At 44.1% G+C, this 17,387-nt stretch overlaps 1 protein-coding gene across 3 annotated transcripts; it reads left to right on the top strand.

Moving 5' to 3' along the window:
* Positions 1-256: 256 nt before the first annotated feature.
* TMEM128 (transmembrane protein 128) lies at positions 257-15,535 on the top strand. Of its 3 annotated transcripts, XM_005208248.5 has the most exons (6): positions 263-389; positions 2,006-2,147; positions 6,246-6,404; positions 9,677-9,808; positions 13,124-13,232; positions 14,909-15,535. In XM_005208248.5, the coding sequence occupies exons 1-5, from the start codon at positions 293-295 to the stop codon at positions 13,221-13,223; spliced, it is 630 nt and encodes a 209-aa protein (XP_005208305.1). In that variant the 5' UTR covers positions 263-292; the 3' UTR covers positions 13,224-13,232; positions 14,909-15,535.
* Positions 15,536-17,387: the final 1,852 nt, after the last annotated feature.

Consider the following 17,387-nt stretch of genomic DNA (forward strand, 5'->3'; position numbering starts at 1 on the left):
CGCGCATCCGCCGGCAACTGTAAGTTTGATCCTCTGGGCTTCCGTAGCTCGGAATAAACGGAGCGTCTTTCGTTTGGGAAAGGTCAACATTTCAAAATTCAAATCCTGTTTGCAAATTTGAGCACGGAGACAGCTAAGCCAACGCTACCCTACGTTCTTACCAACTAAAACCTAGAAGACAACATAGTCTCCACTTTTCATAAACGGGAACCCCTCCTTCCGCCCGAATGTCCCTACAGGAAGTTCCGGCGAGGTTAACGTCACTTCCGCCCCGTTTCTGGGTGGTGCCAAGATGGATGTTCTACGGGCTCGGGAGCAGCTCCGGCGGCGGTACCTGTTCCCGCAGGACGCGGAGGTCCCACTGGAACACGAGGGCTACCCCAGGCCGGGTGAGGCGCTTCCCCCGGACACGCTTCGAGCCGCCTCGAGGTTCCCGTAGGCAAGGCGCCCGGAAACGGCGACCCGACCTCCCGCAGGCCCACCCATTCCGGAGGGACTGGGATTTGTTTTTATCAAGGCTTACCAAGTAGTTTTGCACGTTAGGTATTTAAGTATCGTAAAAAAGCGTTAGAGATCAGGTAGCCTTCCGCATCTTCATCTCAGCTGCGCTTCAGGATTCCCTGGAGAGCTGGTTTAACACCTATTTGGCAGTATCCATTAAAATAAAATTTCCACTGGTTGTGTCCCTAAGAAAAGAAGCATATTTGTAGCAGTACACAAGGACGTATGTGTATGTGCAAAGTGTTTCATCTCAGCATTGCTATTGCTAGTAATAGCGAACGACTGGAAGCATCTAATTGTCGTCAGCAGGGAGCTGGTTAAATACTCTTGGATATCCGTATGTCACACAGCAGGCCGACTTTATGTACAAGTGTGGGTAATTTTCAAGAGGAGGCGTATAGCATCGTCCATCAGCAGGGAGCTGGTTAAATACTCTTGGATATCCGTATGCCACACAGCAGGCCGACTTTACCAGTGTGGGTAATTTTCAAAGGGAGGCGCAGAACAAAGTATGATATACCACGGTTCGGGTTCAACCCAGGTAACATGCAGTGTATGCTCACCTGTATATGCATAGAATGTGCAGGAACTCAATAGACCTTGATACTGGTAGTTGCTTTGCGCTGGGGAACTGGGGTTAAGGATCGAAAGAGATTTCATCTTAGGTGTTTTTGTCCTGTATGATGTTAAAACGTTGTGTATTTATTACCTTTAATAAACAAACACAGAAGACTTCATGAGGTTTTCTGGTTATACATTTTGTGGATATCTCCCACAATTTGTATTATGAGTAAGGTGACCAGGAATTCTGATGGTCAGCTGAAGTCAGGAACCTCGGATGCATACCAGTGGTTCTCGCATGAACTGGGAGAGCGGGTATGTCAGTCACCTGGGGAACTTGTTAGACCCCATTTGACCCAGAGCCAGCCAGTTGTTCTTTCAGATCGGGTCCCAGGTGGAAGGAATTTGACTTATCCATCACTAGTCTAGACAGTATGGTGTTGGAACTGTACCTCCAGTGTGACCTTTCCACTTCTGAGGTGCCTCAAAAGGTTGTGTTTGTTTAAAACAAGTAAATATGTAGTGTTGGTAAGTAGTGTTTTTGGAAAATCACAAGTCCATTTTGTGTTCTAATGTTTGTCACTTGCATATTTCTGAATTAACAGGAATAATCACTTTCCTAGGCGATATATGAAGCACAACATGAAAATTTCTACACTACCGGATGGCATTATTCTTCCCAAAAGACTATAAGTAAATTTAGTCCCAAAATTCATTTGGCGGAAAAAAGTTGACAATACTGAACAAGTTTTATAGCAGCTCCTATTATTTCTAAAAATATAAACTTATTTTGGTGGTTTTACAGAAGAAATTGGTACTGTAATAGGAGAGAATTGGGCTGTTAGAAAGCTCTAGGAAATTATTTTATTTGACTTGAAATAGGTGTAATTTTTCCTGTGGAGCTAATGGTTACTTGATCAGTTGAAATCTCCCTTATTTGCAGAAACCTCTACAGCTGTTGAGAAAAAGGAGAAACCTCTTCCAAGACTTAATATCCATTCTGGGTTCTGGATTTTGGCATCCATTGTTGTTACCTATTATGTTGACTTCTTTCAAACTGTTAAAGAAAACTTCCACACCAGTAGGTAAGAAAACTTGATGGCTCTTATTTTTTCACATTATGTTTTGTTAGACTCTTAGTAAGTACCTGCTTTCTGCCAGCCAGCAAGTTGGAGGTGCTGGTGATACAAAGTTGAAAAAGAGTGCACGTCCTGGGCATGTGCAACAGAGTGGACATTATTTCAGTGGGCCTTTTCAGCCTAGATGTTTTGTAGGATGAGGAAGGCAGTGAATTTAAGGACCTAATCATTTGTAAAACATGGAGAGAGAATGACTAAAGGTCTTTAGGAGATCAGATCCACAAGCCCTGGGAGGAAGGAATGAGAACTGTGGTAGGTGAGAATCAGGTCTCAGAGCTCATTTTTAGAGAGTAGTTAATGGCCAGTGAGCTACATGTACAGGCTGTGATTGAACTAGAGTTGAGTTCACTGGTGCGAGAAGTCAGGAGCTTTGTGGCAGGATGTCAAATAGTCCATCATTCATGTGAATTGAGATCTCTTTCAGGAGCTGACGGCAGGTGTGGGGGGTTGAGGGGAAGGTTCACTCTCTTGAGTCTTCACTGAATGTTAGAGAGTGTTCTGGAGGTCCCTAGAAAACAGAAAAAGATGGGGAGGTGTTGGTGAGCATTAGAGCTGGCATCGGGAGGGGTGGTTCTCTTAGAGAGCAAGTGTAATTGTCTGGAAGTATCAAGTAAGACTTCCCTGGTGGCTCAGATGGTAAAGAATCTGCCTGCAATGGGGAGACCTGGGTTCAACTCCTGGGTTGGGAATAACCCCTGGAGAAGGGAATGGCAACCCACTTCAGTATTCTTGCCTGGAGAACTCCATGGGCAGAGGAGCCTGGTGGGCTACAGTCCATGGGTCCCAAAGAGTCAGACACGGCTAAGCGACTGTCACACACACATATCAGTGAGGCTAGAAAGGTGCAGACAGGACTGCTGATCAGGTGTTTTTGCTGGGGATGGGGGCATACAGTTTTTCTCTGTCAAGGCCTTCAGGAGGGGCGGTGACTGCTGGAGGGGCGCCTGAGGAGAGTGAGGGAGCAGGCAGCCAGGGGACAGCAGGGGTGGGGGAGTTGATGTAAACTATGGGAGGGAGAGAGCTTGTTCACTTTCCTTATCTCCACAAGCAGGAGCTTTCCCTAGGCACTGCACATCACTGCTTCCCCATCCTTCCCCATCACTGCTCCTTCTCTGGGAGGTGCTGGACCTCCTGATGGGGTTTGGGATGAAGAACCAGACTTGTAACTCAGCACCTTCTTTCTCTTCGGAGCCAGCTGCTCACAGGAAGCACAGATTCTGGGATGCTTGTCTGTGCCATAATTTTTGTTGTTGTTTGTTTTTGTATTTTTGGAGCTCTTTTTCTTAAAAAACTTTTTTAAATTTCAGTTTTAATTGTTTTTTATTTTGGCTGCCCTGAGGTTTCGTTGCGGTGTGGTGCACGGCTTTCTCCAGTTTCAGTGCGTGGGGCTTCTCTCTGGTTGTGGCACAAGGGCCTCTCTCGTTGGCGAGCACAGGCTCTAGAGCACTTGAGCTGAGTAGTTGTGGTGCAGCAGCTCAGTTGCCCTGAGGCATGTTTGATCTTAGTCCCCCGACCAGGGATTGAACCCGTGTCACCTGCATTGGAAGGATTCCTAACCACTGGACCACCAGGGAAGTCCCTGCACCATCGTTTCTTGGGGCAACCCTAAGATGAGAAGGTCTCTAGGTTTTCACTGTGTCTTGAAGCCAGTGGCTAAGTCTGTCTATTCCTGGGTTTCAGTGTGAGGAAGCACTCTGTGACCGTTCACCAAAGCCATCTTCTTTCCATAGCTCCATTAGTGAAAAAAAAGCTGACTTGATCTTCATCAGCCTGGCTCCTTTGTCTCTCTCAGTTGGCTGGGAAAAGAGGGAACATTCACTTCAAACTCGTATCAGCTGCCCCTTCGTTCACTGAATATTTAACGAGAACCTGAAGTGTGTCCAGTTTTGGTGCCAGTGATGAACAAGGCACGTTTCTCCCCCTCCACCAGTTCATTTTAGGCTGTGATAGATGAACAGGTCACGCGGTATGTACTGTGTTAGTGTATGAGTGTGTATGGGATGACGTAGGAGTGCCTTGAAGGGGCACCTCGTCTTGCCCAACCTCGGGTTGTTGTTGAGTTACTCAGTCATGTCCAACTCTTTGTGACCCCATGGACTGCAGCACACTAGGCCTCTGTCCCTCACCATCTCCCGGAGTTTGTCCTAGTTCATGTCCATTGCATCTGTGATGCCATCCAGCCATCTCATCCTCTGACACCCTCTTCTCCTTCTGGCCTCAGTCTTTCCCAGCATCAGGGACTTTTTCAGTGAGTCAACTGTTTGCATCAGATGACCAAAATCCTGGAGTTTCAGCATCAGTCCTTCCAAGGAGTATTTAGGGTTGATTTCCCTTAAGATCAACTGGTTTGAGCTCCTTGCCGTCTAAGGGCCTCTCAGGAGTCTTCTCCAGCACCACAGTTCAAAGGCATCAGTTCTTCCCTGCTCTACCTTCTTTACCATCCAGCTCTCACAACCATGCGCCAAGCTTGTGAGGTGGGCGTCTTTGAGGTTTTAGGAGAGGTGAGAGTATTTACCCATTTGTGTCCTTCTATATCCTTACATAAGAGAATACTAAGTATTAACAGTTAAGGGAGATGGGAGGTGAGGAATAGCTCCTTCCACTGTGAAATGTTTGTGGGCGCCTGCAGGAGTAAGAGGCATGCCCAGGTGTGTGGCAGAGCCTGACTCAACCACCAGACCAGGGTAGTGGGGCACAAAAAGGAAGTGGAAGTCATAGGTCTGTCCTCGAATAAGTGTCATCTTAGAGGAAAAGAGACAGAAACACCCACTCAGAGGCTGAGAACTTTGAGCAGCATTGTGTTCTTGCTGAGGCCTCAGTTTGCGGGGAGTTGGAGCAGCCAAGGCATGAGAGTGCTGCCCAGAGGTGGTCCGTGCAGGCTGCCTTCTGCTTCCTCAAAAAGGGTTCTTTCCTCTGATTTTCCAGATCTGGCCGCATCCCCATGACTGGCCGAGGCTGATGAGGGTTCCTCACATACACTGAGCCAGGTCTTGGATGGAGTTGGAAGAAGAAAAAAGCCATTACCCCTTGGGGGAGTACTGGGAGATAGTCTAGGAATGGGAGGGTTTCATTTAGAAATCTTTTATGACAGGCAGTTTAATTCCTTCCAAACTGATTGTCAGTATTCCAAGAAACCCTGCCTGACTTGGAGAAGTTGATGGTATCTGTTGAAATCTTTATTAATCTCACAGTCAAAGCTTCAGAAACAACCAGAAAGCTGCTATTTTTCCTGTATTTTTTAAAGAAAATGCACTAGTGTAACGAGGGTTCTTTTTTGGTTGGTTAGTTTATGAAAGAATGTGTGTGTGTTTAAAGTCTTCCTTTTTCATCCTTTCATGAGTCTCACTCCCATATTTCTCACCCATTTCCTACTAGATCTAGACCTTCTGAAAGCTGGGATTGAGTAACGGGTTCCCTCTGTGCCCCTTCTCCAGTTGACACTCTTCTTAGAAATAGGTATCTTGTCTGTTAATGAAAACTCTTAAGATCCCTGATGTGTTAAGTGCTGTCATTCAGCACTTTTAAAAATAAATCATTTTAATTTTGTGTCCATATTTGCTTAACAGTCACTGAATGCCTAGGCCAGCTTCAGGGAACTGAAGAGCCTTTATAAGTAGTTTATATTGTCTACACCCAAGTTATATGTGCACAGTTGGAAGCAAAATTGCAGAATGGGCTTGGAAGTTCTGATCCGAAGAATCATAAAGACACTTCCTTGCTCTAGTAGCAGGGCTGAGTCACACCTGGCTGGTGGGACACCAGACACAGGTACAGCCAAGAAAACAGGGTGCAGAGCACCAAAAACCAAGCTGCCCGCCCTGCGGATGGTACAGGTCTCCCAGTTCAGACCGCCTGTATTCAGAGATACTTATGAAAACTTTGTCAGGTACATACACTGTTACGAATGGGATTGCTCCCATTGGTATGGTTAGCCAGCAGCTGTCCTGTGTCACACTGGAGATGTGTCAGAAAAGACTATCTGCCCTTGGGCCTCAGAGACGATGTGTGAGAGGATAACGGAAGGGTATTCTTCTGTCTCTACAGTTGGTTTCTCTTCGGCAGTGCCTTGTTGCTCGTTAGTGTGTCGATTGCATTTTACTGTATCGTCTATCTGGAGTGGTATCGTGGAATTGAAGATTATGATATCAAGTATCCAGCATTGATACCTATTACAACCGCTACTTTTATTGTAGCAGGAATTTGGTGAGTTACCTTTGGAATGACTAATAAGAATGAAGATTGTTTGATCAGGTAGTGATATACATGGTACAGAATTCAACAGGGGGAAAACAAGGAATAATGAAAAAGTAGTCTCTGATTCTCTTTTTAGTACTGTCTTTCTTTACTTATATAGCAATTTAAAATACATATGGTAACATGATATATATATTTTGCATTTTGCTTTTTAAATCATTTTCATTGTGAAGTTTAATACAGAAAAGTGGAAGAATCTAAATTGTATGGCTGAGAGAATTATCACGCAGTGAGCCTTTGTGTAAACCCTAAGGAGGGCAGGAGGAGAACAGTGCCAGCCCCCTGTAACCCCTCCTCTGCCCCCCTGCCCCCCTGCCCCAGTCATTCTCTCTTCCTTCCTGCCCACAGGAAGACGCTGTCCCCACCTTCCTGGCCGTTCCTTTCTTTTGTATCTCTTAAACACTGTTTTTGTTGTTGTTGTTGTCTTTGTTTGAACTCTATAGAGACATGTTGCTGTGGTACGTGTTCCTTTATCCTTGGCTGTTACATGCAACACGAAGTATGATTCCTCCGTGTTGTTGTGCGTAACGGTAGCGCATTTTCATTGCTGTTCAGCATTCCATCCTATAACTGAATTCCAATTTATCCGTTCTGCTCTTGATAGATGGAGAAGGCAATGGCACCCCATTCCAGTACTCTTGCCTGGAAAATCCCATGGATGGAGGAGCCTGGTGGGCTGCAGTCCATGGGGTTGCACAGAGTCGGACACGACTGAGTGACTTCACTTTCACTTTCATGCATTGGAGAAGGAAATGGCAACCCACTCCAGTGTTCTTGCCTGGAGAATCCCAGGGACGGGGGAGCCTGGTGGGCTGCCGTCTCTGGGGTCGCACAGAGTCGGACACGACTGAAGCGACTTAGTAGCAGCAGCAGCAGCTCTTGATAGAATTTGGATTGTTTCCAGTTTGAAGTTATCATGTGTGATGCTGTTAGGTAAGACATTCGAGACATATACAAGACATTCTTGTACACGTGCCTCTGCATGATTCTGTTGGGTGTCTGTGCACACGCATACATATGTAAATATAGGTCTCTCTAGCAGGGAAATCGTTGACCTATTGGGTATGCACACCTCCAACTTCAGTAAATAGTGCCAAACTGTTTTCCAAAGTGATCTTTTTTTTACACTGAGTTTGTATTTCTTCTGTATTCATGCGCGTAGATGTGCTTCATTATTTTTAATGGTTACATGGTTATCACAGCATGGACATATCATGATTTATTTTACCAGCTTGATTTCTTTAAAAAATTCTTTTGTGGTTATAAAAAATGCCACAATTAATATCCCTTTTCATACTGTTCATGGGGTTCTCAAGGCAAGAATAATGAAGTGATTTGCCATTCCCTTCTCCAGTGGACCACATTCTGACAGACCTCTCCACCATGACCCGCCCGTCTTGGGTGGCCCCACACGGCATGGCTTAGTTTCATTGAGTTAGACAAGGCTGTGGTCTCTGTGATCAGATTGTGCCGGGGTCCAGCCGGGGTCCAGCCCGGGCTGATCCAGGGTATTCAAAGGAGAGACGGCATTGGCGACCTATTTATTTAAATATTCATCAAAGATATAAAGAGTAATAGAATGAGGATAGCTCAGTGAGGAAATTCAGTGGAGAAAAGAGGCTGAAATAAGGATAGCTCAGTGAGGAAATTCAGTGGAGAAAAGAGGCTAAATAATTCAACCAGAAGGTGAGAGAAAGAACGACATGGGGAGACCAAGTTTCGGTGAACAAGGCCCGCACTTTATTTTTCAAAGTAGTTTTTATACCTTAAGTTATGCATAGAGGATAATGGGGGAAGGGGTAGAGTCATGCAGTAAGCCAGGCTTTCTTCCTGCAAACTTATCATATGCAAAAGTTTAGGTGATTTGCATCATCTTCTGGCCCGGAGGCCTGTTAACATTTTAAGACCCTTTCTTCAGAAAACTTATTTTTCTCTAAAGGTGATTAGGCAGGCGCCACCCTCCAAAAGCATTAAAGTTCCATTCCTATAGGGCACAGGTATGGTGGGCTACAACAAAAAAGAATTAACTCAAGGGTCCAAGGTTACAAACATTAAAGCTACTACTTACACCAATTATATTAATCAATACACTGCCAGGGACACAGCAGGTAAGGGATATGGAGACTTAGCAGCAAACATTGGCCCAACAAGTGAAAAACCCTTCACCAATACAATTTCTAATCAATCTTTTAACTGCTCAAAGGACTCTGTATTTAGACAGTTTAGAACATCTCATGCCTCTCACAGTTGGGAGGCTCTGAGCAATCACATGTGGCCGGAAAAACCTATTCAGGTAGGCTAGAGGACTTCCAAAGGAGTTTGTAGGTTGAAACACTATCACACCCAGGAACTTTATTAACTGGAGCTATAAGTTAACTCTTTTTTCAGAGAGAGGTAGTGGGGGACAGCCCCCTGTGCCCCCGTAAAGTCAGAGGTGTAGGTGAGAGCACAAAGCAGAAAGTTGGCAGACTCTGGTTTTGGGGGTAGATGCTCGAGAATTTCCAGGGGGACTCCTGAGGCTCGATCCCACCTTGGCGTATGCCGAGCCTCCTTCCTCATGACCTTTGCCACGGGCGGAGTTCCTCACGCTGGCTCCTGGCAGTGATAGACTTCCAGTTGAGCTATTGCACATCCTGAAAGATGATGCTGTGAAGGTGCTGCACTCAATATGCAATATGCTGGGAGATGGCTCCCGGCAAGATTGACTAGTTTTCTGTGATTATGATTTCAGTGTGTCTGCCCTCTGATGCCCTCTCGAAACACCTACTGTTTTACTTGGGTTTCTCTTACCTTGGACGTGGGGTATCTCTTCATGGCTGCTCCAGCAAAGCGCAGCCGCTGCTCCTTACCTTGAGCGAGGGGTATCTCCTCATGGCCACCCCTCCTGACCTTGAACGTGGAGTAGCTCCTCTTGGCCCTCCTGCACCTGCACAGCTGCCGCTCCTTGGATGTGGGGTTGCTCCTCTTGGCCGCTGCCCCTGTCCGCAGGCATGGGGTAGCTCCTCTCAGAGTGCAAAAGTAGGAAGTCAAGAAACACCTGGGGTAACAGGCAAATTTGGACTTGGAATATGGAATGAAGCAGGGTAAAGGCTAATAGAGTTTTGTCAAGAGAACACACTGGTCATAGCAAACACCCTCTTCCAACAACACAAGAGAAGACTCTACACATAGACATCACCAGATGGTCAACACTGAAATCAGATTGATTATATTCTTTGCAGCCAAAGATGGAGAAGCTCTATACAGTCAGCAAAAACAAGACCAGGAGCTGACTGTGGCTCAGATCATGAACTCCTTATTGCCAAATTCAGACTGAAATTGAAGAAAGTAGGGAAAACCACTAGACCATTCAGGTAAGACCTAAATCAAATCCCTTACGATTATACAGTGGAAGTGAGAAATAGATTTAAGGGACTAGATCTGATAGAGTGCCTGACGAACTATGGACAGAGGTTCTTGACATTGTACAGGAGACAGGGATCAAGACCATCCCCATGGAAAAGAAATGCAAAAAAGCAAAATGGCTGTCTGAGGAGGCCTTACAAATAGCTGTGAAAAGAAGAGAAGTGAAAAGCAAAGGAGAAAAGGTAAGATACACGCATCTGAATGCAGAGTTCCAAAGAATAGCAAGGAGAGATAATAAAGCCTTCCTCAGCAATCAATGCAAAGAAATAGAGGAAAACAACAGAATGGGAAAGACTAGAGATCTCTTCAAGAAAATTAGAGATACCAAGGGAACATTTCATGCAAAGATGGTCACAATAAAGGACAGAAGTGGTATGGACCTAACAGAAGCAGAAGATATTAAGAGGTGGCAAGAATACACAGAAGAATTGTACAAAAAAGATCTTCACGACCCAGATAATCACAATGGTGTGATCAGTCACCTAGAGCCAGACATCCTGGAATGTGAAGTCAAGTGGGCCTTAGAAGGCATCACTACGAACAAAGTTAGTGGAGGTGATGGAATTCCAGCTGAGCTATTTCAAATCCTGAAAGATGATGCTGTGAAAGTGCTGCACTTAATATGGCAGCAAATTTGGAAAACAGCAGTGGCCATAGGACTGGAAAAGGTCAGTTTTCATTCCAATCCCAAAGAAAGGCAATGCCAAAGAATGCTCAAACTACCGCACAATTGCACTCATCTCACACGCTAGTAAAGTAATGCTCAAAATTCTCCAAGCCATGCTTCAGCAATACGTGAACCGTGAACTTCCATATGTTCAAGCTGGTTTTAGAAAAAGCAGAGGAACCAGAGATCAAATTGCCAACATCTGCTGGATCATGGAAAAAGCAAGAGAGTTCCAGAAAAACATCTATTTCTGCTTTATTGACTTCGCCAAAGTCTTTGTGTGGATCACAATAAACTGGAAAATTCTGAAAGAGGTGGGAATACCAGACCACCTGACCTGCCTCTTGAGAAACCTATATGCAGGTCAGGAAGCAACAGTTAGAACTGGACATGGAACAACAGACTGGTTCCAAATAGGAAAAGGAGTTCGTCAAGGCTGTATATTGTCACCCTGCTTATTTAACTTGTGTGCAGAGTACATCATGAGAAACGCTGGGCTGGAAGAAGCACAAGCTGGAATCAAGGTTGCCGGAAGAAATATCAATCACCTCAGATATGCAGATGACACTACCCTATGGCAGAAAGTGAAGAGGAACTAAAAAGCCTCTTGATGAAAGTGAAAGAGGAGAGTGAAAAAGTTGGCTTAAAGCTCAACATTCAGAAAACGAAGATCATGGCATCTGGTCCCGTCACTTCATGGGAAATAGATGGGGAAACAGTGTCAGACTTTATTTTTTTAGGCTCCAAAATCACTGCAGATGGTGACTGCGGTCATGAAATTAAAAGGCGCTTACTCCTTGGAAGGAAAGTTATGACAAACCTAGACAGCTTATTAAAAAGCAGAGACATTACTTTGCCAACAAAGGTCCGTCTAGTCAAGGCTATGGTTTTTCCAGTGGTTATGTATGGATGTGAGAGTTGGACTATAAATAAAGCTGAGTGCCAAAGAAATGATGCTTTTGCACTGTGGTGTTGGAGAAGACTCTTGAGAGTCCCTTGGACTGCAAGGAGATTCAACCAGTCCATCCTTTCTAAAGGAGATCAGTCCTGGGTGTTCTTTGAAAGGACTGATGCTAAAGCTGAAACTCCAATACTTTGGCCACCTCATGCGAAGAGTTGATTCATTGGAAAAGACTCTGATGCTGGGAGTGATTGGGGGCAGGAGGAGAAGGGGATGACAGAGAATGAGATGGCTGGATGGCATCAGCGACTCGATGGATGTGAGTCTGAGTGAACTCTGGGAGTTGGTGATGGACAGGGAGGCCTGGCGTGCTGCAATTCATGGGGTCGCAAAGAGTCGGACAGGAGCAACTGAACTGAATATCCCTTTTCATAAACTAACAGGTTGTCAATGAAAAAGATGTGTTTTTTTTATGTTTATGAAAGTATTTTATAACTTTCTCACGAAAGAAAGATCTGTAAATTACAGAAAAACACAAGGAAGTAAATCCCATGGTTCCTGCCAGCCAGTGAGAAAACTGTATTGAACATGGTGTGTGGCCTTTTAGGGTTTTTTCCTCCCTTTATATTAATGGAATTGTAGTTTGGGGAAAACCACACATCTTTGTACATTTGTTGTTATTCACTCACTTAGTGGTGTCCAACTCTTTGTGACCCCGTAGACTGCAGCACTCCAGGCTTCCCTGTACTTCACTGTCTCCCAGAGTTTGCTCATAACTGATGTCCATTGAGTCACTGATGCTATCTAACCATCTCATCCTCTGCCGCCCCCATCTCCTTTTGCCTTCAATCTTTCTTAGCTTCAGGGTCTTTTCCAGTATTCAGTGTAAATGTATTTTTTCTGTGATTTATTTTCTGTAGTTGAAGTATGGATTTTTGACATGTTACATTGTTATGTAGTTATTATTAACTCTTCAGGAACAAGTGTAGACAGGTGTGTTATTCAGCATTTTCTTAAGAAGGCTAACATCACCCCCAAGAATGTTACTTTATTTTTAGCACAGTAGGATTATAGGTATCCTAATTTCTACTTGTCAAAGTGTTATATATTAATCATCAACTCTCTGAAACACTTAACTGACTATAATTTTCCTTTATTAGCTTCAACTCTTAAAAAATGCGGTCTATAAAAATCACTTGCACTTTAGAAAATGTTTTATTCTTAACTTGGTGACAGGAATAGTGTTTTTCTCAATGAAAAATTTAATAGCAGCTTATAAATGATGTTTTTCAGTCTGTTTCTAATGGGAAAATACTTTAACCATCTTTTTTTTTTTTTTTTCTCGTGATATTTTGGTTATGTGTGAGATTGTAAAACCAGTCTATGGTCATTTTATTTCATGTTCCTTCACAGACACTTTAAGAGACTGATGTCTCTGTTGAGCCAGCCCAGTGCTCATTAGACGAGCTTTAGTGATTCCACTTCCAAGTACTTTGTGAACAGGTTGTGATATTTCCAATATTGGCTACATCACATATCTGAGAAACTCTATATATATAAGTAAAGTTACCGGCTGAATGAACTTTCCCAGCCTGGGTAGGAAGTGAGTCTTCTAAATCTAGATTCTCCAGTACAGTATATTTGTATAGAGGACAGCTGCAGTTGTCAACAGTGTGGGTTTTTTGTCCTTTTCAGCTTCAATGTTGCTTTGTGGCACGTATGGTCATTTTTCACTCCAGTGCTGCTGTTTACCCAGTTTATGGGGGTTGTAATGCTGACCTCACTCCTTGGATGACTTCTCAAGGTAAGATTTCTGGAATTTTAATTCTAATAAGGAAATAGTCTCTCATGACAGTGTTGAGTGAAAGTGAAAGTTGCTCAGTCATGTCCGACTCTTCATGACCCCATGGGCTACACAGTCCATGGAATTCTCCAGACCAGAATACTGGAGTGGGTAGCCTTTCCCTTCTCCAGGGGCTCTTCCAAACCAAGGGATCGAACCCAGGTGTCCTGCATTGTAGGCGGATTCTTTACCAGATGAACCACAAGTAGACATAGCAGTAACAGACTAGTGAATTATTTCAGCCGTGTTTACACCAGGCTGTCATCCATGGAACTCTGGGATGAAAGGGACTGTGATCCCTTCCCTTTTGCATTATTTAGTTCTAAGTGGCTGCTTCTTAGAGAAGTCACCCTGCCTGTCCAAGATTTCATGAAGAGGGTATCTTGCACTATAGATAAGTTCACACATTAGTCCATTTTCTATTGTAGTCGACTTCCATCAGCTTCTATGCAGATAACTATTAGCTAGATCATTCTTCTGTGCATCTTCAGTAGCTCAGTTGTGTCCGACCCTTTGTGACCCCATGGACTGTAACCCAACAGGCTTCTCTGTCCATGGAATTTTTCAGGCAAGAATCCTGGAGTGGGTTGCTGTTTCCTACTCCAGGGGATCTTCTTGACCCAGGGATCAAACCTACATCTCCTGCATTGGCAGATGGATTCTTTACCACTGCGCCATCTGGGAAGCCTGGATTATTCTTAGTTAATGGAAATATAGGATTAATGGGCAGTTTTACCCAATTGAGGAAAAAAGTCTGTTTTCTAATTGTCCTGACTGCTGCATAAAAGTTTGATGGCTGGCACATCAGCCTTTTCCTTCCAGGTTATAGAATTTCTGCCTCCCCACAGACCACTGCATCCCTGGGCCTGCCACCTCACAGTGGGGTCTATTTGCTGATTGTCAGATAACTCCTTTTTAAATAAGAATGTCCTGAGAGCCCTCACTCTGCACGCTTAGGGGCTTGGTAAAAAAGGCAGTCCTCTCTTCATGTTGCTGATGTCAGAACTCGGAGGAAATCTACTCCATGTGTCTGTTTACAAGTATGAAAACTGGGGCCCAGAGAAGTAAAAGTTAATATGCTCAGTTATTGGGGTGCAAATGACTGACATTTCAGCTCACAGAGTGCTCTCCCTTTGGAGTTTGTAAGGAGAGTCCGTGTAACCAGGTAAAGGAGAAATGGCTGTCCTCTCGTTGGTCATCTGTCTGAAAACAGTTGCTCGCACACACATGCCGCTGTGCGGAGTCCCCTCCACACGTTGTGCTGTGTCTGGGACCGTTTGGACTCTCACAGTCCGCCTTCTGTCCCTGTTGACCTGTTGCCACAAAAACGTTCCCTCCTCTGAGCCTCTCTCCTTTGACTCTTTGACTGTTCAGTATTGACTTTTTCCACGTTTTCGGGAAGTATAAATATAGTTTAGAAGAAACACTAGATTGTGAATCTAGTAACAGAAGACTATACTTCCTCATTTACCAAAAACGTATGCAAGAAGTGCTAATTCTATGCTTTTGATTTACTGCTGACATCGAATTATACCTGGTAACAGAGCCATAGAGGGGAGACGGGGAGATTGAACTGTGCTTTGAAATATTAAATCCAGCAGTCTAAGATAGATTGTCTCATTTGGATTTTCTTCCAGGTGGAAGGGTGTGTCGGTGGTTAACATCCTGCCAGCTAAAAGCACTGCAGACGCAGTGGTGAACACAGTGTGTTTTTGCATCTACAAAGTGAATGGTTTCCTTGGAAGAATTTTAACTTTATAACTCTATAGCTGAAATCAGAATAAATTATATTTCATTTGCATATTTCTAAACTCAAGTGATTAGCGAATTTTTCAGACTCAAATAAAAGTATTCTATTCAAGACAGGAATAACTTAATTTGCACTGTTAATCTGTTTGGATCATTGGAGAAACTGTTGGTGTAAAAATTTAAACAAATTTTCATAGAGATGCATACTGTACTCCAGTATTATAGAGCATTTAAGGGGTAACAATTCATTGTATGAAGTGACTGGCTGTGTATTTAAAGGTGTGATAGTGTCATGTGCCTTTAACCCAACTTCAGCAATTGCTATAAAATTTCATTTTGATAATAGTTTTGTTAGGGGGAGGACCAATCAAAAGGATTTGTGTTTTGCCAACTTGGGATTTTATCACTGTGTAAATTATTGGGTTTTTAGTGTTTGTTTAACATAGGAACTTTTAATCATTTTAAGTATGTGTAATTTTTGTCTTAATATTTAAATAAAATATTTTTATAGCTTTCTTATGGGCTTTGTTAATATAAACTTTGGAATAGTTTCTGTTTTCAGCTATTAGTACTTTGAGTTGACTCTAGAAATAAGGGTTCTTTTCAGAGAAGGCTACCTGGCCTTTCCAAGACCAGTGGAAGACAGGATCCACACTTTCAAATGCAAGTATGTTTACGTTAAACCTGAAACATCATAAGCATTGTGACATCTTAAGTACCCTGCATTGGTTTCTGCCCCCCTGTCCCAACCCTGGGGGTTGCAGAGATGGCGTTTCAGCCACCACTTGTGTCTGGCTGGGCTCACACCTGTACCTACCCTGCAGTAGAGGTTAATCTTGACCTTGCGTAGCAGTGAACCTTTCTCCAGCTGGAGGCGGGCACAATATTTGAGTTGTGGGTGATGGGAATAATGTTTATGAAACAGCTGTTACAGTGGCCGGCACACAGCAGGCGCTCACCCAATAAATGGTAATGGAGAGGGACTGGAAGACAAAATTGACTTAAGGGCAGGAGTGGAATGGGCAGGCACGATCAGTAAACAGAATCAAGCCCAGTTTGTGTACACATATGTGGGAGAGTTTGTAGAGTCATTTCAGTTAAGCTGCAAAGTTAGGCAAAGGTCAGAATCAGGAGGCTGAGTCAGTCAGTGATGGGCGGCTCCAGTGCAAAGCTGAGGGTGCAGACCCAGGAAGTGGGATTAGAGAACGTGGGTTCAGACTCTCCCGAGAGAACCTGGGTGGAGCCAAGGGACAGCGCCCCAGTGACCACTCCCACAGATTCTTTGGGCAGATTCTGCAAGAAACCCCTTTCTTCCTTCCCTCTTATCTTGTGAAGTTTAACTACTTGGATAGAAACCTAAGGCTGAGAGTTTCTGTTTAATCCAGTTCGTTATAACCCAGCTAGCCAGCGCTGATACTGTGGCCAACTAGGGTGGTAAGGAGATGACTGTGTTACTTATAAAGAGATGTTCGAATAAATTTGCTTAAAAGAGATCATGCCCTGTCCCTGTTTCTGTAAAAGAAGTGCTATGCAGACTGATTATGGGTCTTTTCCTATTGTTTTAGTCACTAAGTTGTGTCCAACTCTTCACAACCCCATGGACTGTAGCCCACCAGGCTCCTCTGACCATGGGATTCTCCAGGCAAGAATACTGGAGTGGGTTGCCATTTCCTTCTCCCAGGGATTTTCCCCACTTAGGGTTTGAAACTGGGCCTCCTGCATTGGCAGGTGAGTTCTTCTAAATAAATAAAAATTGTGTCAAGCAGTGTTGTTACTGCTGCTAAATAAGCCTGTGGGGGGAGCGTCTACTCAGAATAGTAGTGAATAATAGAATTAACAGTTGTGAATGTTTATCGTGAGAGGCAAGGATATGATAGAAGCAAGGATGTGCCTTTAAAAATGTCCCTGACAGTCCCAAGTGTCAAGATCAAGTCTTCAACCCGGGTTACACACTCTTCATCCAGACCTGCCGCTCCCATGCAACTGGTGACAAGGCTGTCTTGTGAAGAGTTCTCCAGGTGATTCTGCCCTGCAGAATTCTGCCCTGCCTCAGTCCAAAACTATGGTGTTCTAATAATCACTTTGGGCAGAGATGTCTCTGCAGAAGGTAGAATGTTTTAATTGTACGGAAACCAAGAGGTAGTGGAATCGAACTGAGCTCACTACAGTAAAAATCAGATCAAACCTCTCCCCGGATCTGTGTCTGGGACCTAGCTTGGGAGGCAGTGGTCTTTCTTGGAGACTTAAAAGAGACTTTTAAACAGGATTTAGAGTCCTGGCTGTATCAGGGTTCCTTGGTTTTATGCAACAACAAAAAAAGGTCTCTGGCTATCCTTAAGCAAAAGAGAGATGCATTGGGAAGGAAAA

The sequence above is a fragment of the Bos taurus genome, chromosome 6 (assembly GCF_002263795.3).
Source record: "Bos taurus isolate L1 Dominette 01449 registration number 42190680 breed Hereford chromosome 6, ARS-UCD2.0, whole genome shotgun sequence".
NCBI lineage: Eukaryota > Metazoa > Chordata > Mammalia > Artiodactyla > Bovidae > Bos > Bos taurus.

Bases quoted from the DNA above. Each gene is read 5' to 3' on its own strand.
- TMEM128 (XM_005208248.5), top strand. From the start codon at position 293: ATGGATGTTCTACGGGCTCGGGAGCAGCTCCGGCGGCGGTACCTGTTC. The intron at 2,148-6,245 runs GTAAGAAAACTT...CTGTCTCTACAG, and splicing joins GAAAACTTCCACACCAGTAG to TTGGTTTCTCTTCGGCAGTG. The intron at 6,405-9,676 runs GTGAGTTACCTT...TATTCTTTGCAG, and splicing joins TTTATTGTAGCAGGAATTTG to CCAAAGATGGAGAAGCTCTA.